Raw genomic sequence first — 27,881 nt, 5'->3', positions numbered from 1 at the left:
TTGTTTTATCTTAAAATTATCATTAATCACAAAATTTTCAAGAAAACTGATTTATTGATATTAATACATATTTAGATACTAAAACATTTACAACAAAAAAGATAAAGTCAATTTGATTTTAGTATTTTATAATTACCCTTGAAAAAATCTATGCCTCCTCTGTCAACCACCAAAAATCAAACTTTTTTACATTGATATTGAGCCCAAGCGCATCTAAATAATTATATAAAAAAAAATATCCCGACGTCTGCTTCGAATGAAACCATATTTTTGTTAAATTTTTCCTATATTCGTTCAGCAGGCGACTTCTTACATTGTTATTTAATTTTTTTTTGAGGTTAGGATATCTTTTTAAACTTAAATACAATAATTCCATTACATAAATCATTTTATGTATGTACCTCTAAATTTTTTATGCGATATTTTCCTCCGGCATTTTCTCCTTTTTTGTAAAACATATATTTCTTTTTTAGAAAATTTTTTAAATCCTTTTTGTCCATTTCTGTATTTATAATGTGATAAAAAGATTTTCAAATATCTTTGACCAATTTTATAATATTATAGAAGAATTTTTACTTATTATGATCGAGCATGGCTTTTTTTATTGTAAATTGACTCCATGCCATGTCAAATAAATACCCAGAAATTGAGAAATTTGACATATTCTCTATAATTATTATATCTGTATTTACACTAAATCTAAATTCTATAAAACATTTTTAAAAAAATAAATAAATGGATTTAATTTTAATATAAATAATATTTTTTTTTTTGCACCCATGATTTTTTTAAAAATTTTATTTAATGCTTGTGTTTACGGAAGTTCGAATCAAATGATGTCAAATCTTGGTATAAATAAGAGCACTTCTTCATTGAAGAATGACCAGTTAGATAAAACAAAGGAGGGGTGAAACTAAGACGTCGTAACAGGCCTGTTATAAGTGATATATCAAAGTTGTTCGACTTTGAAACACTTACTATAAAGCAAAGCCATATTAAATCAAGTCATTTAGAAGAACTTTTTAATTATATTCATAATTATGGACTATTTTTATACAACCCCGTCACTACATATAGTTATGAGATACGTGTTATTAATGAATATTGGCAATTGTATCATTAAGGATAAGAAATACAATAGAATCAAATGTCTAAAAATAATATTCCCTGTCGTAAAAAACTTTGCACGTTTACATTTGAAAGAACTACACATTGAAGATCCAAAAATTCCGAATTCTCGACCGAGTACTATAGATTTTAAAGAATTTGATCAGTTTTATCATGAATATAGAGTCTACAAATGGTTTATGAATGTTTAATATTAAAATAATATATTTGGGAGATTTTGATTTTAAGAAATATTCCATAAAAATACGCAAATTGAAGCTAGAAGATATGGATCTTCTAGACAAATATTATTTATAATAAAGTATCAATAAACAATAATTGGATTAAAATTATCAAACTTTTTGTTGCCTATTGGCTAAAAAAGACGATATTAATATTAATTTATTTAAATTATACAGTACTAATATTTCTTTATACATTTTTTTAACCCAATTGTAATTTTATAGTCAAAAAAATTTCGAATAAGTTTTTAGTTGTATCCTAGCTGTTTTAGTATATAAAAACGGGAGTTTTATCTAGACATTTAATTATCTTCTTTATTGGTTAAATAATTGAGCTTTTTCTTTTTATGTTACTCATGAAAATTTTTAAGATTAGCTCATTTGATATTATTTTACGACGGAATATGTGGATAGGTACTTTGAAATATAATTGTTAATATTGTACAAAATTTGAATTAATGAAAGGATTGCAATTTTATTAGACAATATGGAAATAAGATTTTTATTACGTATGTTTTTAAGAGACTAATTAAAAATGTATTGGAATGAAAACATAAGATAAAAGGCATATTTCAACATAAAATTTTCATTTTCTTATTATGTTCGACTTTTTAAGTATTAAGTTTCTATCTTCAAATATTATACATTTCAATGTATTATAGAGAATCTTACAAAAAATCTTTTTCAAATGTTTTACATTTAAATGAATCTAATATACAAGACAGAATATGTAAGTTGTTTAAAATTAAATTTTAAAATGTAAACATAACTTGGTTTGGTTTAATAAATGCATTATGAATGATCGAAAAAGTATGCACATGTATTTTTAGTTAATGTGAACATAAAACCAAAAAATTATTAAAGAGAACATTTACTGGTTATTTTTGTAAAAATTTTCTTAATTATAAAATTTAAGCATTGTAAAATGCAAGGAACATTTTAATTATAACAAAAAAAAATGTTTTATTTAAAGAATCGGTAGCATGTATAACACAAGTGTAGTGTTAGATAAAAAATTAAAAATGAAGTAATAATTTTAAAAATTAAAAATATTAATTTCAAAAATATTAGTTTATTTATGATGTTTGTCGTACTATATGTTCATTAAATGTCAAATTAAATTTTTTAAGTACTAATAAGTTATTATATTCTCTTTCAAGTTTTTTCCACCTCGACTTTTGACAATCAGAAGCATTTTTCATTGAGAATCCATAAGCCTTAAGAAATCGTTTTTTTCTTTTTTTCGAGCTCCCGTAAATTTATAAGGAAAATAAACAGACCGAGTCAATGAAATATTACAAAATTGGATGATATAAAACTAGTCCAATGATTTGTTTTTTAAGTTGATTAAACTCAAATTGTTTTCTTTTTATCTAAAGTACATTTACTTAAAAATGTTGTATTTTAATTATTGGGCTTCCTTTCTTTTCTATCAAGTTTTTTTTTTCAAGATCCCTTTTCATGATGTCTAAAGACAATGGAGACAGTAGTAATGAAGATATAATTATAACTAAGGTCAGTAAAGTAACAAAAAAGAAAAAGAATAATAATTTTAAGAAAAGTGAAAAAATTATAGAAATTTTATCTTCAGATGAAGAAAAAAGTTTTCAGATGTTAACTATGAAAAATGATAGACAATCAAATGACACAATAAAAAATAAAGAAATTGAAGAACCACAAAATAACAAATCAAAAAAAGAAATCCAAAAAAATGATAAATCAAAAAAAGAAATCAAAAAAAATGACAAATCAAAGTTTATTGAACAAGAAAAAGTTTTAGTTAGTTCTGAAAATAAGAATGAGTTATCGTCAAATAATATGTTGTGTTCTAAAATAGAACCAATTTCTAATTTAGATAAATTAGTACCAGCAAAAACTAAGATTTACATAAAAGATGATGACAAAGAATTAGAATTGTATTTAGAAAAAGATGATACATTAGAAAATATATTTGAAGATTACGATTATATTAAAATTAAATATAATAATTTACCAGTATCAAAATATTTAACTCTTGATGAAATTGGGTTTGATAGTACGCAGCCTTACTTTGAAGTAGTAGAGAAATTAAATACCGACATTAATTTAAAATTAAATCTAGACTTTTACACGATAAAAAACATAACAATAGGGAAGAACAAATTAGTAAAAGATATCTTAGAAATTAGTGGCAAAGAAGGAAGCATCATAATGAACGGGATAATAATTGATGATCATAAAGAAATAAAAGAAGTATTTGAGGACAATGATGTTATTGACATTTATCAAGATGTATAATAAATATTTATAATGAAAAAAAATTTATTTCTAATAGCACAGCTTATCGTCGAGGCTTACAATTAAATTTAGGCATCTAAAAACACTTAAATTCAAATTTAATATAACAGCACGGGTAAACTCAATATAAAAAAAAAGACTTTGTATTTTGACAACGCGGAGGCTAAGAGAGCAAATGACAACTTAATTTTTAATAAAAAAAATTATAAAAATACAAAATTGTGTCTTAATGACAATTTAAAAAGCAGATGAATCAAAATTAAGCTTCTAAATTTTATTTAACATTATGATATTACAAAATTTAACAATAAAATAATAATATTTAAACATGGTTGTAAAAATTTTATTGAATTTGATTAAACACAGCAAAATATTTCCAATTTTAAATTTTTAAAGATTCATGTATTGGCGGCTTATGTTCTATATTATTTGTAGTATTTATAAAAAAGTACGATTTGAGATTTATATACTAATGCTGAGAGGTGCAATATATTAATAATGTTATGTTTAACTAAAAATAATTTATACTAAGATAAAAAATCATATATTAACCGGTTTTCAAAATCATTTAATATAAAATTTATAATGTTGAATGTCTTAAAGCATCTACTAATTAAAAATTATAAAATTTATGGCCATAAAATAGTTGAAAGTACATTGAAAATGAATTTAACAATACTAATTAAACACACTATATGTCTTAATATGTCCGAATTTATAACTTCTAATGTTTTAATATGGTTACAATATTTTCTCTAAAAGATGTTTTAAAAAAAAATAAATTTTTTGACGACAAATAATTAGATCTTATACGAATTATTTTATTTCCAAAGATTTTATCTTTATAGCCACTAAACTATAAATATTGTGGTTTTTTATAATAATAATCAAAATATATAATTTTATAGCATATAAAGAATTAGAGATATCAAAATTGAGTAATATTTGCTATAATTGTCTTTAAAACTGATTTCCGTTATGTATTACTAATAATTATACATATTTTTTCATTTAATATTTAAAATCAATCTCTAATAGTCATACAACTTAAATAACTATAAACAAATATATATCTAAACGTTATTTATATTGTAAAAATTAACCTAAAGCACAATAATTTATAAAAAAGGAAAGTTATAAGAATAACATAAAGTCATGGGAAATGTTTACTAACAAAAAAATTTCCAAAATGATTTAAAAAAATTATTTGCAACAAAAAAATGCGTTTTAGTTTAAGTACGAGTGTTATCATATGATAGGTAACGTAAAAACGACTTTTCGGGACAAAATATGGAAAATGTGGGTACACTGGTACACTTTATAAAAAAATAATTTATCGTCACGTACGATTTAATGTATTGCATGGGGGTTTTATCAAAAACATATGTTTTTTGGATTGACAACTAATTACCGAAAAATTTCTAAATTAAAATTTACATATATACTATACACTTTTGAATTCGTGTACTTTTAAAACATAATGGAACATAATAAAAGTTAATGGAGCATAAAAGATACAGAAATTATGCGGAAGGTACAAAATATTAAAAATTTTCAAGATACTGTAAATTATACTATAATTCACAATCTAATAGTAGAGTTTAGTGTTCGATTTGAATTAAAAAATGTGCTAAGCTTTGTTTTTAGTGCCCATTTAGTTCCAGCCTTTTGTTTTATAATATTTAGGTATAAAAATAGTGAAGGTTTAAATACTTTTTATATAGCAAAATTTATTAAATAGATATTTTAATTCATTAGATAAAAAATAAAGAGAAATACAATTTTGATTTACAAAAAAATTCCAATGCAAATTTGCACTTCATGGCGAAAAACAAAATGCGTGATTGATCAAAATGTCTAAACATTAAATCTAACAAGATGTGTAAGGGATATTCTAACTTCTTCTTTGTATTTTGTCCAAATGTTTTACCTGCACTTAAAAAGTTTACATGATTTGTTTTATTTTTTTGTAAATTTTTCGATTTGTCTTTGTCCTGTATAGAAGGGACTTTGCTATATTTGTAATAGCTTTTAATATTATTTATTTTATTGATGGTGTCGTAGCCCATCAAGTTCAGCCAATCATATTTCGACAAATGGACGTATTTGATTGGCTACTTAAACTTTATAAAACCATTTCCAAAAGAGGGGATGGAAAATTCGAATAAAGCAATTGACAGATGGTTTCTCTATTTCTCTTATACTCCATATATTCCATAACCTTTAAAGACAAACTTCTTTTTATATAATATTTTCAATATAAGAATTGTTTAGCAATTCTACTAAAGGTTAATGCTTTTACATTTATAGACCTATTGTCAAAGTATTCTTTTGTTTGTTTGTTTATTGACACATCATAGAGGAAACCTTTGAAAGTTGATGTGAGGAGTTCAGAACATCACAGTCTTGAATTTTATAATTGCACAAAAAAATTATAAAATCTATGCGGTGGTTTTGTAATCATATAGTTTATATACCTATCTCCTCGATTTTTTAAATTTTAAAATAAACCTAGGCCAAAAATAAAACATTTATATACCTTAACAGTACAAAATAGTTTGATGTAATATGACATACTTATGTAGACTACACATTTGAATATACTAAAAGATCGAAGAAAACAGACAATGTTTTTTTATAATTGGATAAAAAATATTTTACATGATAAAATAATCGAAAATACAAACATTTTGTGTAAACTCAAATTAGGCTTTTATACATAACGCCGATGTCACTGACTCGTGATTTTTAATTATTTCAATCATAGTGTACATATTGGAAGAAAACCAATGATACCATTCTATAAATAATAATTATTAAACCTAGTAAACGCATGTTCATATTGCTATAATGCGTGAACGTTTAATCTAGAAAAAGATTTTTATTTTGTATATAAACATGCAAACTGTTTATAAAAAATAATTTGTAAAATCACTAGATTTAAAGCATTCTAACTTACTATTTAATTTAGGTTTATGCTCTTGTTTTATCATATGTTTTTGTGCTACTACGTGAATAACTATGAAATTTACCTACTTAAATTCAATATAGAGTATATAATAATTTAATTGTGTGTAAAAGATCATATATCGTTTTTCCTATACATTAAAATTAATTCATTTCAGAAAGTTATTTTATATATATAAATCAAGACCATGTTTGCTGCTTAGAAAGCAAGATTCTTGAAGTAGAGCATCGTTTCCTGGTTATTCAAATCACAATTTATTGCATATTGTCTTTTTATGATTCAAACATATACCCAGTACTTTTTTCCACTAGTATATGACGTGGCCCGTATACATATATAATTTTATTTGTTCTTTTTGAGGTTCTCGTGTAATTTATATGCCACACATTGAGTAAATTGCTATTTTATAATACGGGATTTGGAATATGACGCCGCCTACATTTCAGTCTTAATGTGATAAAAAATTATAAGAACAAAAAATTCATATATTGATAGTGGATAAATATCCCTAAAAATTGGAAAATATAAAAAATTTGTACACGTAGATTTTAAATCAACTTGTACGTAAAGACAAAAGAAAACACATAATCTCTATCAAGAAACATATAGATTCTTCATCAATTTATCTACCAATATTAAAATTATATGATACTTGAAAACACTAAGGCAAGCTGCAATAAAAACTATATAAACAATTTAACAAAAACAATCGGAAGCCTTTGTTATTAGTCTATAATTTTATGTCAAAAAGGAGAAAGTTATAATTTGTACTTTATAAAGACAAATATTTATATTTGACGTTAAATTAATTTGCTGAATATTTCTAAAGGGCTACAAAAATTAGTATGGAAGATTACTCCCTTTATTTAAAGAAATAATTGGTTATAGTAATAAATAAAAATATATAAGTTAAAAATTTAATTTTTTCTCTATGTTTGAGAAAAAAGTAAAACTAAACAGTGGTTACGAAATGCCCGTAGTTGGGCTTGGGACTTGGATGATTACAGACAAAGATAAAATTGAAACTTCGGTAAGAAGTGCCATAAAATGCGGATATCGACATATAGATACCGCATTTATCTATGGAAATGAAAAATACATTGGAGAAACTTTGAAAAAAATTTTCGATGAAGGACTAATAAAACGAGAAGAATTATTTATTACATCAAAATTGTGGTGCAATTATCACGACAATCCAGAAAAGGGTCTACAAAAAACTTTAAATGATCTTCAATTAGATTATATAGATTTATATTTAATACATCTGCCCGTTAAGTTTAGAACAAATAACAATTTCGAATCTTCCGCAGATGATAAAGGTAACAATGTACTAGATAAATTTGACTGCATCGGATTGTGGCAAAAAATGGAAAAATTAGTAGAAAAGGGAATGACAAAATCCATTGGTGTAGCAAATTACGGAGAATACAATCTTGGGAAAATATTAAAGGAGTGCAAAATCAAACCAGCTATCAATCAAATTGAATTACATCCATATCTTACACAAGAAAATTTAGTAGACTTTTGTCATAAAAATAATATCAATGTTGTAAGCTATTCATCATTGGGAGGAACAGACAAGAAAAAATATAATCTCAAAGAAGACAAAGAAATTATAAATCTTTCAAAAAAATATAATAAGTCTGTTTCACAAATTCTATTAAGTTATCTAATTTCAAAAAACATCCTTGTAATTCCTAAGAGCACAAGTGAGCAACATATTAAAGAAAATGGAGACTTATTTGAAATATCTCAAGAAGATGTAAAATTCATTTCCGGTCTAAATAAAAATTTTAGATTTATTGATGCACCCCAACTCGGCCCAGATAGATTTAAATAAACAACTTTGGAAAAAAACTAAATTATAATATTTTTTTATATTAATAAGGGCATATAAAATATTTTTAATCGGCATAATAATAGATTCTGCTGATTTTTGAAATCACGACATGATAGATTATGACAATGACAAATAATTCGATAATTTCCTTTGTCTTATCTATTAACAATTATCATTCTCTAAATAAGAGAATCTAAAGTGGTAGAGTCGTTGCTTTCAATGGCGGCTTCTACACTATGCAATAGTGTAGTCATTGTCAAAGTATCTATAAGGCAGTAGAATTTTAAGGATGCAAGAACCGCGCCGATAACATAAAAACTTATTATAATTAGGATTTAAGAGATACATTTATGGTATTGTTAGACAAAATTTATTATTTTAAGAATTTTTACGTGAAACTGCATACTAATTTGATGCAAATCTTGTATCCATTTATTGATAGTTCTTCGTTTTGAAAGCCTAAATAAATAATTCTAATGTCAAACATTATCATAAACCACTTGTAAACTTTATACTCATAATTATAAAGAACAAAAAACATTAAACTTGAACTCTGTTCTATAAACCCAGCACCTCTTGCAATTGAGCCTAAAATTCCCTCGGATGAAGTCGTGCCCAATTTCTAACAATAGGTAATATTTCATTCCTACACTTAGTCTCAATATATTTTTCATCTTTGATTATAATATTAGCGACATCCATAAGCAACATAGCTTTCATATCGGTACATGGCCGTTTTGAACCCACTTTGGGAAAATGAACCCGCTTTGAAAAATTCAAAAAAAGGAAAAATCAAAAAAATTATAAAAAAAGAGACTTAAAGATTTATTTTAAATAATGACAGAAGACAATTTTTCCGGTAATTTTTGGGAATTTGGAAAGCCCAAAGGAACTGTAAAAGGTACTCATAGTGTTCGTCTTTGTTTATGTCTAAGCCAAATATCTCTTTTAGAAATGAGCTAAAACCAACTTTATTATTTACAATTGTGACTCAGAATCGCTGTCGGGTTACAACATTGATGGAATGATTCATAGTACTGTGCCTCATCCCTTTGCTTGTCTAATGTGGCCCCATATGCTAACCATTGATTAGAGATCGTAATAGAAACAGGTTATACATTATCTTGTATTACCTCAAGGGAAAAGCAGTATTTCTACTAGTCACAGAAGCGTGCAAGGCGCACGCCGATTCACCATCAAGTGTTTCCAACATAAACTTATTTTGTATTCCATGCATAAATACATTTCATCACTAAAAAGCTCATCTGCCTCAACAAACATTCTTTTTGCCAATTTTGCCATTTTCTTAAAGGGGGGTCTATTAAAATTTCAGAAGCGGGTTCCAAACGGTCATGTGCCTTCATATCTTCATGTAAAGGAGGAATTTTATGATTCTTAAGTTCATATTTTTATAAATATAATCAAAAAGTTCTTGTAAATTCGAGTTAATATGAATTTGCGTTATAGTAAGTGTTTTATGACCAAGCAAATTTGATATGCAACTTTTATCCTTTCTATCATAAGCTCTTAGTACTACATCAGCATCAACATTTGTTTTAGCATGTGAGTTTGTTTATAATGATGATTTAAGCCGATCTACGATGCCTCTCGGCTTTTTTTTGTTTTACTTGCATAAGCACAAAAAATAAAAAAAATCACTAAAAAACATGGATCTTAAAAAAAATATTATTATTATTTTTTGAATAATTTTTGTTGTCTATAAACACAAGGGATGTTTTTTTTGAATAAAAATTTCTAATTCTATGTAAAATATAGAAGAGGCATAATAATAACTGTAGCGCGCGATCGTTACCCCCTAAGATATTTCCAACTACTACCAACATTGATAACTAGGAATTTTTTACTCGTGCAAACAGTGTTCTTCTAGGATTTTCCAAACTGAATAGGCATTGACCTCTGAGTTTCTCTTACAACAACCCTGCCTAAAAAATTTCTTAATTAAACAAATTAATATTCCAAACGGGATCGAACCATAGGACCATGCACAAAAACTTGTAGAATTATACAACTTGACTATGGCTTATCAAAAAAAATTAAACCTATATATAGTAATTACTTTCATAGTGTCATTCGAGGATAAATAATTATTTTTGATTTCTTAGAAAATGTTTCTTTCTCCCAGAAATGCTGTGCATATACAAAATAGCTTTATTTTACAATGCAAGGATAAAAGGTTTGTTTTAGATGAGAACAAATAATAGTTGGCAAAAAATGTCATGCAATTATCTTCTTATAGATGGTACGTTAAATTTAAAGGCTGTTCCGATGGAAAACACCTAAAGGTCTTTAATAGTGTTTATTTACAGCTATGGAAGTAAGACGGAATGCTTTGTACCATCTTCATCATAATGCACAATATATATATATGAAGCATCATGTAAGAAGGTTTTAATAAAACAACTAGGTTCATTACAAGAAAAGTCGTCTAGAATGCATCTCACGTGGACAATAGCAACTGCCAAAAAATTAAAGAGCAAAAGTTTAATTTACGGCCTCTAACTTGATGATATGAATTATGATTGATTTTGTAGACATTACGTGTTATAAAAAGATTTACGATAAGTATTGTTGATTGGATGATAATAGATGTGTGTTCTAAGCTTGCTTAAGGCTTTTCTATCTTAAAGTAAAACGCCAGAAGAAGTTTTCAAAAAACTAGATTTCTTATTTTTCATCTTAACTGGTTCGCGCAAAATTCTTCAAAGTGATAATTGAAAAAAATATCTGGAATTATCATATAATAAACTTTATGTATACTTTGTTATTGTCTAAAAACAGAGTAGAACGATGACCCGCAGTGGTACTTGCAAAGAAAGGAGTAACTAAACTCTAACTAGAACTATTCAAAAACATGTAATTGGAGAATGTTTGCTGGCCGTGGATATTTTTAGAACCGAAGATGAAAATGAATGTGTGAAACATTGTAATAAACTCATTTACAACTATAATTTGGCCAAACATAGTCGGCAATACAGGCCAAATACACCTATAATTGAAAATACCAGGATTATATTCTGTTTTTTACAGAGGATGGTCACTAGTCTTCAAACAATACCATTGAAGAAATTGAAATGATATTTGCGGCACTTCAATAAAAAAAATGTGTAGATTAGTGCTCTTAAAGAAAAAACCGAAACTAGCTCTGTAAATCCAAATTGATGTACAGAAAGATATCATTATTCAATGGTATGGTTGTTTTTGGCATTTGATGGAATTTTTTCACAAAAAAATTCGACTTTTTAAAATAAAAATTTTGGCATTGACTTTTTTATCAGATACCAAAGAAAAGCATTAAAGTGAAGCCTAAGGAAAACAAGGACCTTTTATAGTATTGAATTATTATTTAGACTTATTATCACGTCAGAAACATCGAATAAAATATATTTTTTGTAAGGGCAGTGAAGTTGTAGAGTTATTTTCATTCATGAAGAAAGATTAAAAGAGTATCATACAAGTATACCAAATGTAAGTTCAGTGCAAAGAGGACAGTGATAAAAAATCACATTGTCTTTGGTTATTTATAGCTAATAACTATTTCTAATTATGTGTAGAAGTGATTATTTTGCCGTAAAAGCAAAATTGGGAATTTCATCGTCGACAGCTGCTGGTGCAAAAAAAACCTTTTAAAAAGCTCAAAAAATATGGTTTTCTAGAAGTCTGAATATTGTTTGACTAGGTAAAATTGTCCAAGTTGAACCATTTGTTATTTGTATTTTATACGTGATAAGATATCCAACAAGTTCAGACAATTAAATTTCCGACATATTTGGATAGTAGGCATAGTAGAAGCTATAAATCCTATATAGTTTTACAATAAAAGAAGGAAAAATAAGACTGTCGAGTGTTTTAACAGAGGCTTTGTAATGTGAAAGGTATGGGTATAATTTTACACAGTTAATGTTATTCAAATTATCCAGATGTGTCACGAAAACATTCTCTAGAGCATAAGGTTGTAAATCACTCTATCGGATTTATATTGCAGATGGAACTCATACTAACAACATCGAGAACGCTTGGTTGAGGCAAAATCTAAAATGACCAAAGAACATGAAGTTAAGCATAAAAATAAATACTTGGATTATTAAATCATGTTATAAAAATTCAAAAGTGAATATGTTGGAGGAGTTTTTTGATTGTTATGTTGATTAAAAAACTAAAAATATAAAAAATTATATTTCTAGTAGTTTTCTATTTTCCCATTTTTTCATTTTTCCATTACAAGGGGAAGTCTTAATTTCTGATCATATACCAAAGAAACGCCAAAATAAATGTTAGTTGCAAGAAATGAGCCGAGGAGATTATCAGCAATTTAGTTTTGTTTTGCAGTTTTTAGTGAATAAATACAATGAATACATTTAGTCTAAAATTAGTCATTAAAGACATAGAAAATATCTTATTCTACTTCTGCATCCACTACTTATATATATGTCTATATATAAAACAACGATATAATGTATATATGGCCATTTCAGTAATCATGCTTTAAAAATATGTACATACATTTTTTTAATTTACTCTGATAAGATCTCGTTTTTAAAAAGTAAAAAGTAAGGCTATAGTCCAAAATCTAAAATAAAAATATATTATACAAAGGACTTTGTATCATTTATTTGGAAAAAATTTATTAATAAAATATAGAAAGTACCAAAAATTGTTTTTAAATTATTTTTTTTGATATTTCTGTAAAAACTCTTTATTGTAATTGTTCAAGTTACTGCTATATCATAAAGAAATATAAATCATCAAAAATCATAGTTACTTTTTTCGACTTTATACATGTTGGTACATTTAAAAAATAAAAGATGATTGAGTGAATTTTCTTGCTTTAGTTTAGATATTTGTAGCACAACTTGTCCGGGTATCGCTCATGTGATTCAGCTTTTCACAAACCATAGTTTCTGTTTAATAATTTTAGTTTTTAATTTTCGCAATTTAAGCTTCACTTTCCTTTGACCACGACAATTCTTTAACAGTCACCATATCTACTAGTGCGATTATAGCTAAGCAACTTCTTCCTATCCTGCATCCCCTTAATCGTATCTTCGTCGTTTTGGGGGCACAATAGACTAGATGTAAGCTTCAAGGTAGAGTTAGTTTTCCAGTTCCCTGTTATACTATCTGTGATTGTTGATTTTATATAATAACCAATAAACACCTACTCAATGATAAATCCATATTTAAACAGAAATTTTCATTGAAAAAACCATCTTGTGAACGTTTTATTGATATAATCAAGTTTCGATAGTTTCTTTTCCAATGTAATAGTCGCATATTGCATATAAGTTTAGAATACAGTATATTTAAAATACTTATGTTATTTTCGACACTTCCGAAATCTGTTATCTAAACATAAACTGGCAATAATAAAAAAAAAATATGAGGTTAAAATTTACGATATTTGTTTTATCAATACATAAACAAAAAAAATTAAATAGTAAATAAAAATCAATGAAATGCCGTTTTTCGACTATAACTTTTACGTTGTATTTTATGTATAAAACAAACGATAAAAAATATTTTTTATTCGATTACGATTTTTAATTATAATTAAATTTTCAATTTTCAACAACTTTTAAATACAACAATTATTAAAAGACGTTATATAAAACATAACGTCGGAAAATTGGGGGGGGGGGGTTCATGGAAAGTTTACATATGATAACTCGTATTTGTTTTTAAACGAATCATTGAAACAATAAAAATAAATTACGAAATTTAATATAAAATATGTTAAGAAAAATATAGATAAAAACAAAAAAGAAATAAAATGATAATTTTTTTGTATTTCTATGTGTATTCATTAAAAAGATTTAGTATGTTTCTTTTATTGATCCAATGTGTTTTATTTCTTGTTTCATCATATATTTATCAAAAATTGCAAATTTTTGTTTACATATAAACTTTTCATTATTAAGCTCCTAAATATTAGCAAAGAGGAATTGCAAATAAATTCAATCTAGCTGTTTACATCAAGAATTTTTGATTTGTTATGTTCAAGAATAGAATATATCGACTCTAGTATAAAAAATGAACGTTTAATTACTATAGTTATTAGTAATTTCAATAGAACTTTAATCTTTCTTATCAAAACTAGGTATATAAATCACAAAAATAGAAGATAAAAAGTGAAATATTACGCAACGGAGTATTTAATGCAGCATTAAAAATTTAAATTTTTTAATTCGTGACCTCAAACGTATTTTTTTTAATATTATAGATAGTCATCGTGATATATTATTATTTACGGCTATTCGCTTAGATTATTATAAAAACACATTAAAACTAGTAAATCAATAGGAAGTAAACAAACAATGAATAAACTTTTTACATTTTGTGTACTTCTGGAGAAATAGAGAGTATCACTTATTGGCTAGGAAATCAATCAAATGATGTTAATTAAAAAATCAAAAAATATCAGAAGCAATAGATCAGACAACAAAATTAACGGCAAAATTTTTGATAAAAAATTTTAAATGATAAAAATACAAGTAAGATGTTTTGAGAAAAGGCCTAAAAAAAGTGATAAGTACTCTTTACAAAATGTTAATCTAAAATTAATGATTATCACAGAATTTGTCAAGCAAATTTGAAGTCAAAATAGCCAGATAATTTCGGTTAGAAAATATCTATACAGCCAAAAAAACATTTGTTCTATGAAAAGAATCAAATTTTTCTCTATGAAAAAAATGTAATATGTTTGTACGAAAATATGATATGTGTTTGTACGAAAAAAAACAAATTTGTTTGGAAAAAAGCTACAAATTTGTCACTATAAACAGAATCAAATTTGACTTTATTTAAAGAAAGAAAATAAAACAAGATCTCTGTGAGGCTGGCTTTGCCTACCCGCTTTAAATGATTTTTATAAGTAACGTTTTCATTAGAACTTGGTATTGCGGAGTTTTCTATCTCTTTTTCTGACCTCAGTTTCATCCCCTCGAGGTGCTTCCGCTTAAATAAGCGAGAATGATAGCTTTGACATGTTTTGCAACAAAATTATAATTGCTCAAACATGGTTGTTTTAGACATTCTAACATAATTAAGGTTTGACGTATCCCCCATCTCAAACATGATGTTGGTCTCTCAAAGGCCTGTCAAAACACACGCCATCCCTTAGGCAGGGCAACTCACAGTATGCAGCTGGTCTTGTCCTCTGACAATCTCTATTTTCTTATTTTATTGCGATGAACTAAATTCAATTTTATGGTGCAAAAAATTAGTAAGAGAATAAATCGTTAAGATTTTGTTTTTTTATTCCCTATTAATATTTCATAATAACTCAGTGTGGTACCCTGCTGAGGAATGTATTATAGGGTTTTATTATTAATTTATTTTTCCTTGATTATAACGTACTCTTCTCTGGGTAAAATATTGATGTAAATGTTGAAGGGAAAACTAGACTAATTTAAAGGGATGATTTTGGAATATATTGAATAATTCTTAGAATATCATGTACTACATTTTTTTGATAGGGAATTCCACTCTCACACTCCACTCAGACGAGTACTCTCGCGTTACAAGCCTCTAGTTTCTCATTTTTATATTCTTTTAAGTCATAATGTCGTTTCTAGATGTATCTTCCATTATTTGTCCTTACAATATATGAATCATTCTCACTCTTTCCCAATATTTTACCAACACTTGTAAATCATCCTTTCATACTTTTCATCTCTTTGCCCAAGTTTACTCTTCTTGCGATTCTTACAACATGATCCACTTCAAAATTTTTTCTATGCCTTTGTATGATTTTATTTGCATACGCCCTTTTCATCGTTTCCATAAAGACTTCTTCTCCTGATCCTTCCATGTTTCATTGGTGTAATTTAATCGCTGTGTGTAGAGTGTTATTAAAAGTTTGTACGGCTTGTTCTAGTTTTTTCTCTGAGTTTCCTTCTTTTTGTTTAATCATTGGTTTCATTGTTATTCAATTACATTGTTCTATTCTTCCGTTGCTCTATGAGCTTCTAAACCTACTAACCGTTGCATAATTTCGTTTTCGTTACAAAAAACTACAAGTTTCTCACTAAAAAATTCCTTACCATTATCCATAATTTATGCATCAGGGCATCCATCTCTATTTGTCCATTTTTCTAAAATTTTCGTAGTAACATCACCTCCTTATTTTCTTTTTTTGCGCCCCATACTCTTCTCGTAAAGTAGTCAATCCCCAATAGCACGTATATTTCTTTCTCTGTCAGTATCCATTAGGTCTAAAGCTACTTTTCTAATTTCTTAAATGTCATTACAAAATTGTAGCCTCCGATCGGTTTCCTATTAGTAACGTTACAACTTCACAACTGTTTAATGTTGTCGTTATCAGGTCCTTCATACCTGGTCAATGCCATCTTTGTTTTATCTAAAATGTGTTCCCTTAACTTCTCGATGATTTAGTTTCTCGCGAATTTTCGGTTCCCTCAGTTCATTGTATAGGATTTCTGTACTTTCTCCTGATGAAAACTTCATTAGTTTCCCTCTTTTTTTAGCCATGCGCTTTGTTCCTTCCCCTTCATCTGTTTTTATGTCTGTTTCTCTCTTTCTTTTTTTCTTTCACTAAATCATTTTCAAATTTTCGTCTAGGCAATCTACATCCGTCATAAACATACTTCTACATATTCAATAGTAAAGTCAATTCTTGTATATATTCTATCCATCTATTGATTCGGTCATTGTTAAAAGGGCTTGTTGCTAATTTCGTCCAGTGCCTTATTGTCTGTCATTAAATGGAATTTTCTTCTGTCCAAATCTAAATTTAATTTTTTTTATTCTAAAACACTGCCAAAATCTTCTTTTTCAATTATTAAATATCCTTTTTCTGTTAATGTTGACATTTTTGATGCGCATTGTAATAAGACCCACCTTACATCCCTGTCTTCTTGTAATAGTATGTTCAAGTTTCCTTTGAGTATATGTCTGTTCTCAGTCTAAACATTTTCTGGTTGTCTACTATTTTTTATTTTTATATCCTTAAACCCTCTACGATATCCATAAAGGCTCTTCCATAACCTTAGACCATTCCCTTATGACATCTTTTTTAGTGCTTCTGTAAGTCATGTGTACGATAAGCATAATGGGGAATAAAATTTAAACCAGCCTGCCGACCCTAAAAATCTTTAAGCTCTTTTATGTTATTAGCCCTTCTGTATTCTAACGTTCTTGTTTTATAATTTTGTTTAATTATATGTCTTCTCCTGTGATCGTTACTCCAATAGTTTTACTTCTTCGAATTTGTATTATAGCTTCATTAAGTTTTCTTTTAAGCTACATTCTTTATATTTCCGCAACTTTTCTAATAAATTATTGTGGACACTACTTTCTCTTGCATGAATAATAATAATATCCATGTACATTTCAATACCTTTGCCTCTTAGCTTATCTAAAATTTTGTTCAAAACTCTTTGCATGTTATGGGAAAATTTTAGATCCCATTGCCATGCTAAAACATTCGTATTTCTACCATTTATCTCAAACGCTGCCTTATAATTGTAACGTTCTTCAATTTCTATAAAAGAATCATATCCTTAGGTCTATAACCATAAATATTAAGAACCTTACGTTGCTTAATAATGTCTCTAATCAGTGGCAATTTATTCGCATCCTTTTTATCCAGTTCGTTTGAAGCCATCAAGTTGCTTGTTGTGGTATTACAGCTTTAAAAACATCTCTAATTCCCATAGGATGTATTTTACAATTTTTAATAATTTCCCTCCTTCTTATTTTTAAAATATTTTAGGAACCCCAATAAAATTCACACTAAAACTTTTAAAAGCCTGCGGGGAAAGACGCAAAACATATAGTTCTTTGAAGTACTACTTTGGAACAAGCCGTATCTCTGTGCAGCACTCCACTTATCAATCTCACTTCTACATTTGGGGTTTCTATGCTTCTTATGAGCTTTCCTTTTCACTCTTTGTCCTATAAACATACCTCTACTTTCTTTTAAATTATTATACTTTCCAAACTTTTCACGAAGATATTAAGGATTAATTAGATCTTTTCAACCACCTTTACTTTTGTTTTGGGCCAAAGTGCACCTTGACACGCAAAATTCGATATTGTGGGGTTGTTTTTTGCACCTTTTAATCAAAAATGGAGGAGGAAATTCTAACGAGAGAAGAAGTGGAAATCATACAACGATTCAATAATGAAATTTCAAAATTAATTTTGATATATGTTTTGCTAGAATGAAGAAAGAAAGAATGAAAAGGCAGTTGTATCTTAAAATGTACTTGGAAAGATTGTTAAAAGTTATTTTCATCTAGCATAATACGTTCTTTGATAATTGTAAACTCAACCATACAACATGTTTGCAAATACTTAATATGTAGGCTTTCGGTTATTCTCGAAAGCATATTTCTCAAATTTCAGGTTGTTAAAAAAAACCTACATCAATGTCAATAAAAAAATGAAAAGAATTGTTTTTTACGATAAGTTATGGTCATAGTGTGGAGAGTACACCATGGGTAAAAAATTAAAAAAATCTCTCCAGTGAGGGGCGAACTAGAAAATAAGAACAAGTAATTACGTCTATAATGAGGCCCAAATTTTGTTTCGATTTTTTGCGGGGTATATTTTTGTTTTTTATTATAATAATAAGTGGGAATAACGAACAATGGAGAAAAATGAAATAAACAAAATTTTCAGTACTTTATGTATTACAAAACAACCTTAAATCTCTAGTACGTATTTCTTCTAATATAATTCCATAACATCTTCTCTGAAAATTTTACTTTATTAGTTTGTATAATGTCAGTTACAAGATATACTTCTGCATCTAAATGAGCTTAAAGAGAATGTCTTCGAGTATTGACGTTAAGCCCAAATAAGGTCTTATAAAGAGCATATCTCCTATTTTAAATTCTAAAAAATCATTTAACGACATATCTCTTTGTACCATTCTATCTGTAGCAATTTGTGTATGAATTTTAGCTGCATCACGATGAATTCATTCAAAAAGGTTTGTGTTATTAAGAGCATATAGTTGTTGTGTTTTTTCATTGATAATAAATCTAGAACATCTGATAAATTTTTATTCTTCGTGTTCTTCGTCCTCACATTCTTGTTCGTGATTATCGCTATTAATCGAATCTAGAATACCCGTGATTCTAGACTCGTCCATTATGTCCTTAATAAATTCACAGAACATTTTAGAGAATGGTCTTTGTTTTTAGAAGAGTGTCTTAAAATATTACATGACCACATAACTTCTTCTTGTGCTTTGGTTCATTAAATCAAAATTTTTTTTGTCCTGAATAGATGCAATCATCTATTTATTGTTTGATTGCATCGTTCTATCTGTCTTTGTTTTCATAGACATCTAGCCCTCCTTACGTGTTCTATTTCATATTTCTGACATAAATCGACGAGTACTTGGTTTAAGAATTCTTTGCCGTTATACGTATGAAGTATATAACAAGAACAAACGTCATAAACAATATTTTAAAGGGATTCCATACATTAATACTTGTTTTGTCAAGCATTGGTACCGTCCAACAAAATTTGGTTTAAAAATCTACATAATTCATAACCTTTATATCTGCCATGTCTTTGCGGTGCCTTGTTGGTTTTTGAAAAAGAAATGTAAATAGATTTACAAGTTGAAGTGTAATTCATATTTTTTCTAAAATAATTTTCTTAAATAGTTTTTCTGAATTAAATCAAATATAATTGGATACACAAGTACCAATTAAAACATTGATCTGAAACAACTTTTTCCTTAATATAATTGGTCATAGTGAGCGTATGACAATATCCTCCGTCGAGTTTGTGATATAACCACGATCAATCAAGTCTGCAACAAATATTTCAATGGATATTTTGCTACAATTGGTCTAATAACGGGTTTAGTATCTAGATTTCTCTTTGATATTGATATATCAAAGTTTTCAAAGCTCTCCGAATCTATCTTTGGTTGCGTTGTAGACTTTTGTTTGCATAATGCAAACAATCTGTCCTGCCCCACATGTTCATTTATGACGAAGATCGATTTTGAAACGTTGCTCGTCGGTGTCAAATAATTTTAATGATCTGTATAGACCTACTTTAAATCGCACCGTGAGCTCTGTGATACCATTAATCACATCCTCAAAGGGGATAAAGTTTATTCTTTTTTTCTGAAAAGTATCTCTTTTTGTTTTTCTACCAACCTTGTTGGAACATACAGTCTGTAAAAAGACAAAATCTTCTTATTTTCATTGTTACCTTTATGCCCTTCAAATTAAATTTTTTTATATACAAATTACAAATAAATACCAAAGTTTTTTCTTAATATTTTAACCTTCTCAATTAAGCATTTCATTGGCGTCCGCTCCGAACAGACATTTTTTTCTTAATATTTTACCCTTCTCAAATAAGTATTTGTCCTTGTGTTCGCCCCGAACGGTGACAGTTATTAACTTCTCTAAACATTACGGGTGGAGAAGGCAATATAGTAGAAATTGACGAGTCAAAAAATGGAAAAAATAAATACAACAGAGGTAAATTAACAAATGGCTTCTGGTGTTTTGCACGATCGGACGTTCTATTAACGTAGAATAATAATATTACATATAAAAAGGGATTAAAAATACTTACAGATCTTTAGTAAAATATGTGAAAAGAGATAGTATTATATAGCGATATTGGGGGATCTTATCATTCTTTGAGTATTATATTGTCGTACCTCCTGCGAAAGTACAACTCCAATAAAGATAAGTTTTGAGTAAATAGTTTATTTCTCTTATCTTCCATACCCCTAAGTATGGAATTTTCTTTTATAGTTTTTTTTGTTTGTTTACAGGGTAAACAAATCAAGAAATGTCAAAAATGATATGTTTGACATGTGGGATGCCACATATATTAAACCAACATCATATGGTTAATCATTCATTGCACTTCAGAAACTCAAATACGGGAGTTCATACCAATACCATAAAAGGTAATTGGTCACTTTTAAAATTCTATATTTATTGAAAAAGATCAGTCAATAGTTCAAAACTTTATTTGTTTAGGTATATACCCCAAAGGAATTCCTCGGCTTCAGTCTTTGACGAATTATTAAAATTTTTATTTTACTTGTTTTGACTCCTTCCTAGCATTTTCTCTCTTCAATTTATGAAAAAAGAGCAAAAAAACAAAAAACTTTGTCGATATTTAATTGTTTTTATCTCCTTTCTTTCATGTTGCTTAGGGGTAAAATGTAAAAGTTTTAAGTATTAAGAAATGTAAAACATGTAGGAGCCCAAGGGCTCCACGACATCTTGATTCCCCAAAAGAAAGATCATGCCTAATACGAGCTTTTTTCACTCTACTTAGTCTTTTTAATTTTGGTCATAAAGCCTCCTGGTAATTATCTATCCGTTATTCCATATCCCACAACTAATTCGCTTCCATTTTATTATTTTTGCTTTCTCTGTAATCTAAAACTTCATCTCTAATTTAAAAATCAATAGGCGGTTTCTATATTTTTTTTATACTTCGCACTGTTTTCGTTTCACTTCTTAGTCAGGAATGTTCTTAAGCATTTTATTGGTTTCGGTTCAAAATAATTATCAATCTTAAATTTAGGAGATCTTGCATATTGAAAATGTATAGGGAAGTTTCACAGGCCGAATTAAAAATAAATTTACTGCGTGCGTTGCTTTTTCTAACGCAATTATCTTATAAGTTTCGTCGTAGTTGGCAAGTTTTTTTTGATTTGTCCAAAGTGTCTGGTTTACTCTATCAACATATCCTACTACATAGTGGTGTTCAATGATGAGTATTTCCATTCAAGCCCATGTTTAACTTTCAAATTATTTATTTGCTTGTTCTTGCGCTCGAGTCCGCATTCCGACGACATTGTTTACAGTGTAATATGTTTCCTAATTATTAGTTCTTTGATAGCGTCTCTAATGGTTCCAGCTTCTTTGTTTTTAAGTATTTTGTCTTTATACATTTGCTGAAATGATCGATCTCTACTAAGATAAAATTATTGGTGTTATTATATGAACTTAATCCTATCAAGCAAACTCTATAGCTCGTTGTTAATACTTGTCTTTATTTTTATATGCTTTATGTTTCTTATTTTATATTGAGTTTCAAGCAAATAACACACACTGAAACCAGCTTTTCAATATCTTTAGGAAGTCCTTCCCCATAATATTTTTCTTTGAATGTGAATTTAATGTTATTAAGGATCCATGTCCTGTTTCTATGTAAAGGCTTTAAGCATCTTCTCATTTTCTTTTCTTGAAAAAACTTTTTTGATACTTGCCATTATTATTTCCTTGCCAAATATTCTACTACAACCATCCGCGATATTGGCCTCATCCTCTATATATTCAAAGTTAGATTTTTATTATTATGACGTTTTTGGCCATCTTAGGATTCTGCTTGTGTAATTTTTTGATTCCCATAGATATGTGAGTGCTTTTTGGTCCGTTTTAAATGTAAATTCTTCCATAGGAGAGAAGTGTCAAAGCTATTAATAGCTTTAGCGGCGGCCAGAAGTTCTTTGTCTGTAACTGTTTATTTCATTGAACAATTATCAGGTCTTTCACTAGAAAGGAAATCGCTTTCTCTAAACCATTACCTTCAGCTTATGCATTGACAGCACCAATTTACATTCAGAATCATCCGTCATAAGATAAATTTTTTTAAAAGGCCTGGTTGTCACATTTTGCTTTCGCCTGTACGAGCTTGCTTTATCTTGGCAAACTTTATATGTAAATCTTCTGACTAAAGTACTTTTTTACACTATTTTTTGATTCTCTCTTAAGAAGGTTAGAAAATGGGACCAATTTCCACTTTAGTCCCCCCTACATATATAAATATCAATTTTAAAAAAATATCCCTTTTTTCAAAAACCAAAATGAAAAAAAAGGAGGAGAAAAAAAAATCAAAAAAATAAATTTATAAAAACATCAAAGTAATTGTCTTTAGAGTTTCTAAGCAACATAAATATTAATAAATAAGGGCAAATTAAAGTTTTTGTTCTACATCTTAGCGGTGTTTGACGTTTTTCGCAGACCAATTCCCCTCTATGGTGTTTGTATGAACACCTGTAATAGGATCTTTAAACCATTTACTATGGTTAACTGTATTATGTTTGGCAATTATAGATGTCATTTTTGCATATCCTTTTCACATATCAGCTAAATTGTCGATTATTTATCTATATATGTACCAATAAGATTTAGTAATGTATTTTTACATCTATTTGGGAGAGGAACAAATAAAATTTTTCTTTTTAAGGTCCGTTCGACCATCCCAAATACCCACACACCCTCTACTTTATGTCTAACGTTGTATTTACGTTTTCCAAATTGCTTTCATCCACTTCGACTATTATATTCTTACCGTCTAGTGTTTCTCTTGCGTTTTCCATGTATTTATGATAAACGTCGTCTAACAAAAACTGCTTAAGGGACCTCGATACAACACTAAGGGAAATATCTAACATTTTGGCAATATGAAGAGGCGAAATTTTCGTAAGCCAGAGGTTCAGAATCTTTAACATAACTATGTGATCCAAGTGGGTTTTTGCAAATATTGTGTTCGTAAAAAGACTCCTCTCTTTTTTGCATTTTTTTCAATGCATCTGACAACACACGGCTTTTGTTGTCTTAATTTAACTTCTTCCCCGCATTTGAAGCATTTTTTTTGAAGAAGTTTTTCTTTTATTTTATCATATGCTTTGTATATTTCTTTATTGTTAAGCATGTAATGGGGTACTAAATAAAAAAATCCTCATCAGTGTTACTATGAACACTAAAAATTCATTTATATTGATAAATAATTGATAGAAGTTCAAAATATTGATTATTTGAATGTTTTGTTACCTTATTATTTTCTGGAAAAATTAAAATCCTAACTAATATATATGACACATATGATGATATAAAAGAATTAAATTTACATTTTTATAATAAAATTAACTTGAATTATATATTTATTTTTGTATCTTCGATTATTTAAGCAGTACTTTTTTCTGATTTTTTTTCATTTTGGTTTTTGAAAAAAGGGATATTTTTTAAAAATTGATATTTATATATGTAGGGGGTGGGACTAAAGTGGGAAAGCTCCCAAAATGGCCCTGTTAACTCGGAAATAGATGCTACATATTTCTATAGTTATTAACTAACCCCAAGAATGGCCGTAAGCTTTTTGGTTCTCTCGAAATGGGAATTTTTAAATTGTCTTGATCTTTTTAGGGTCGGGAATTAATTATCTCTTCAAACAAGATTCCCTAGAATATTTATTTCGTCATTAAAAAATGTCTATTCTGATTTCTTAAATACTCTACGTTTTTCCCCCGATTTATCCTGCACAATTAAAAGATGTTTTCCGTGTTCCTTGTCGTTCTTTAAAAAATAATTTAAGACTAGATTTGGAAAACAAAGTCATTGCACAGATTTCTGATCAGTCTATGGATGGCTCTTTAGAATTTATCGCGAGCATTAAATAACCCGAAAGGCATTCTGTTATATTCATATGTCTGACCTTCCATGCAAACGCTGTTTTATATTTATCTGATTCGTTCATACACATCTTATAGTATCCAGATACAGCATCTAGGGTAGAAAATGTACTTGCTACAGCTAGTCTGTCTAGTATTCATCAATTCGAGGAAGTGGATATTTGTCTCCTATCATTATTTTGTTTAGAGCTCAGAAGTCAATGCATAGTCTTAACAGTTTATCGGGCTTTTGAATAGGACGAGTCTTTATCACCATGGGCTATTTGTTTCTCATAACACCTAATCTATATTCGGCGAATGTCTTCAGTGATTTCTTGTTCATAGTGTATAGGGATCCGATAGTTCTTTTGGTTTATTAAAGGATCTTCTCCTGTGACCATAAAATGCAATGTTGCACCTTTAATGGGTTCTAGTGCTATCGTCACTCCGAAGCCCCCTTAAAATTTGGTAATTATTTTGTTCTTTTTGTAACAAATTTTTGAAGTTATTGGTTGAAATAAATTCTACCCTAATAACTAGAGTTAGATTCAATATTTTTTATCCTCTATGCTCTGTTTTAGTTTCTGTAGTAACTCTTGCTCCCGTGGGATACTATGTATTCTCGTTGAAGGTAAACAAATTCTTAGAATTTTTAAACTAAGCGTGAGAATTTTAATATAACATCTCCAGGGATAGAATAGTCAGGCAGTATCATACAAACCAATAATGAGCATTTAATTTCTTCACCGAACACTCTTAATCTAAGGTATATTATTTCGCCTATTATATTAATGAAAGTGCCAGCGGCCGATCTGATTTTCGCACTTGTAAAAATTATTTTATTTTAAATTGATATCTGGTCAATGTATAAAAGTGAGATATCGGCTCCTGTGTCTAAAGAGTGTCAGATGGAGAGCTCACTTTGAAAGATTAGAGTATATAAAGAAAAGAGTTCTATTAAATATAAGAGAATTATATGTATAGATTTTAAAGTTTACATACTCTTCGTCCATTTTTCTCTCGTGTTGTATTTTTATTCCAACGCATTAGCCAATTTTCCTTTCTCCATCCCTTCCCTTCCAATTGCTTATACAACATTGCAATTCTCTGTGGTGACCTTCTTGACTGTGGATAGTGAAGAAAAGCACCTTTTCTCAAGTTTCCTTTCTATTCTCTGATAAACCGTCTTTGCTTCAGTAGATGCTTTCTTATTGGTTGAATTATTAAAAAATTTATATAATTACCCATAATTTTTTACTACGAATAAAGTTCTTAAAAAAAATGGTCGAGAATATTTAGTTTGCGACTATGACAAGGGAAATAACGGTGGAAAATGCCGCTCTAGAGCTAAAGAGACTGGAATTTTTTTCTTTCTTAAAGGCATGAGCGAATAGGAAAAAAATTATTATTAGCAGAGCATGCCATGAAATCATGAATGGTTTTTAGTTCAACGTCAAGAAAAACTGCATGAACTAGATTCGCTTTAAACAGGAGTTAGAGAGGGTTTGCAGCTCAAATAAGTTAGAGATGGGCGGCTTGTTATGTTTAAAGCATGAACATAATCAAACAATTTGTGAATACATTAAATTTGCGGAGGAATTAGCAAAGCCTTACAAATTAAAAAGCGAAGAAAAGATAAAAATAATTTTAGATGGACCGAAAGGGGAAATTTTAGATGTACAAAGATTAATAATTAGGAGTAAAGTGTTAGATGAGGTTTTAATTAATGATATTTTTGTTAGAAGAGATTTATCAGGCAGAAAAAAAGAAGAAAAAGGAAAAGAAGGAACAAGAAAAAAAGTACCTTAAATCTAAAAAAGAAATATTACTGAAAAAAAGGTATATTGTCACAGCTTCAAAGGTCAAAGATATAGGGACCGAAACAGTTTTCTTGTTACAACTGTGGAAGATCAGAAATTCATCTAAAATCCGTAGAGCCCGCGAATTAATAACATGTCATACAAATGAATTAATGAAATAGTAGGAGACGCCGGAAAAAGTTCAAGACTTAATTAATTAAAATAATTCAATTCATATCAATGTATTATTATTTAAGGTACACTAAACACCTTGTTTATCATAATTTCACATCAGATGCTGTTAGGAGATTACTAAAAGTTAAAACAAAGAGTAACCATCAAAAAATGAATGTTTATACTTGTTAAGATGAGCCCCTTTGTATAATAGAACATTTTTTTTTTGAAAACTGTATACAAAAGAAAAAGATTAAGACAGAAATTCTATATTTTACCAAAAGTCGGAGCAGAGAAGAATTTGTAGAAAGAGAACCATAAAAAATTTAATGGAAAAAGTGGAGAGTGTCAAATAAGCAGAAATACGAAAAAAGAGGGCAATAATGTTGTTTAAAAAGTTTATGATATGCCCAAGAAAATTGGATCAGGAATTGATGAGGCAGTAACTGAGTTGCTGCAGAAAGGCTACATTTCAGAATCTAAGTCCATGTGGCTAAATAATATAAGCCTGTAGTTAAACCGAATGGAAGCATCCGAGTCACAACCAACCTTGTAGCAGTAAACAAATTAGTAGAACAAGATCTATACGTCTTACCTAATATAAATACTATCTTAGTATATTTTTAGATATGAAATATTTCAGTAAGATTGATTTAAAGGATGGTTTCTTTCAAATCCCGTTGGCCAAAGAAGACCGACATAAAACAGCTTTTCAAGTACGACATAGATTGTACGAGTGGAATGTAATGCCTATGGGCTTTAGAAATGCCCCAGTAATTTTTCAAAGGCATATGGATGGAGTTTTGGCTGAAGAAATAGGTAAATCGTGTTTTGTTTACGTAGATGACATATTAATTTTTAGTAAAAGTGAAGAAGAATATGAGGCCGTCTTTAGAAATATTGTTAACATTTTAGACAGGAATCATTTGGAGATTTATACCGAAAAAACAATTTATAAGCAAGAAAAAGTAGAATTTTTAGGCCATATAATCACTCATAATAAGGTATATTCAAAGAACTCAGTTACACAGGGCATTGA

The 27,881-nt window shown here is 28.2% G+C and overlaps 3 protein-coding genes across 3 annotated transcripts; all 3 read left to right on the top strand.

Moving 5' to 3' along the window:
• Positions 1–2,810: 2,810 nt before the first annotated feature.
• VNE69_01070 (NFATC2-interacting protein) lies at positions 2,811–3,626 on the top strand (the record flags this gene model as incomplete). The annotated part of the gene is made up of 1 exon (XM_065472204.1): positions 2,811–3,626. One exon carries the CDS (start codon positions 2,811–2,813, stop codon positions 3,624–3,626), a length of 816 nt encoding a protein of 271 aa, XP_065328276.1.
• Positions 3,627–7,525: 3,899 nt separating this feature from the next.
• Positions 7,526–8,434, top strand: VNE69_01069 (aldose reductase; the record flags this gene model as incomplete). The annotated part of the gene is made up of 1 exon (XM_065472203.1): positions 7,526–8,434. One exon carries the CDS (start codon positions 7,526–7,528, stop codon positions 8,432–8,434), a length of 909 nt encoding a protein of 302 aa, XP_065328275.1.
• A 17,962-nt stretch (positions 8,435–26,396) lies between these two features.
• Positions 26,397–26,678, top strand: VNE69_01068 (uncharacterized protein; the record flags this gene model as incomplete). Its single annotated transcript, XM_065472202.1, has 1 exon — positions 26,397–26,678. One exon carries the CDS (start codon positions 26,397–26,399, stop codon positions 26,676–26,678), a length of 282 nt encoding a protein of 93 aa, XP_065328274.1.
• Between the last annotated feature and the right edge of the window lie 1,203 nt (positions 26,679–27,881).

The sequence above is a fragment of the Vairimorpha necatrix genome, chromosome 1 (genome assembly GCF_036630325.1).
Source record: "Vairimorpha necatrix chromosome 1, complete sequence".
NCBI lineage: Eukaryota > Fungi > Microsporidia > Nosematidae > Vairimorpha > Vairimorpha necatrix.
The sequence above is the reverse complement of the archived record's forward strand: the minus strand, read 5'-3'. Positions and strand labels throughout refer to the sequence as shown.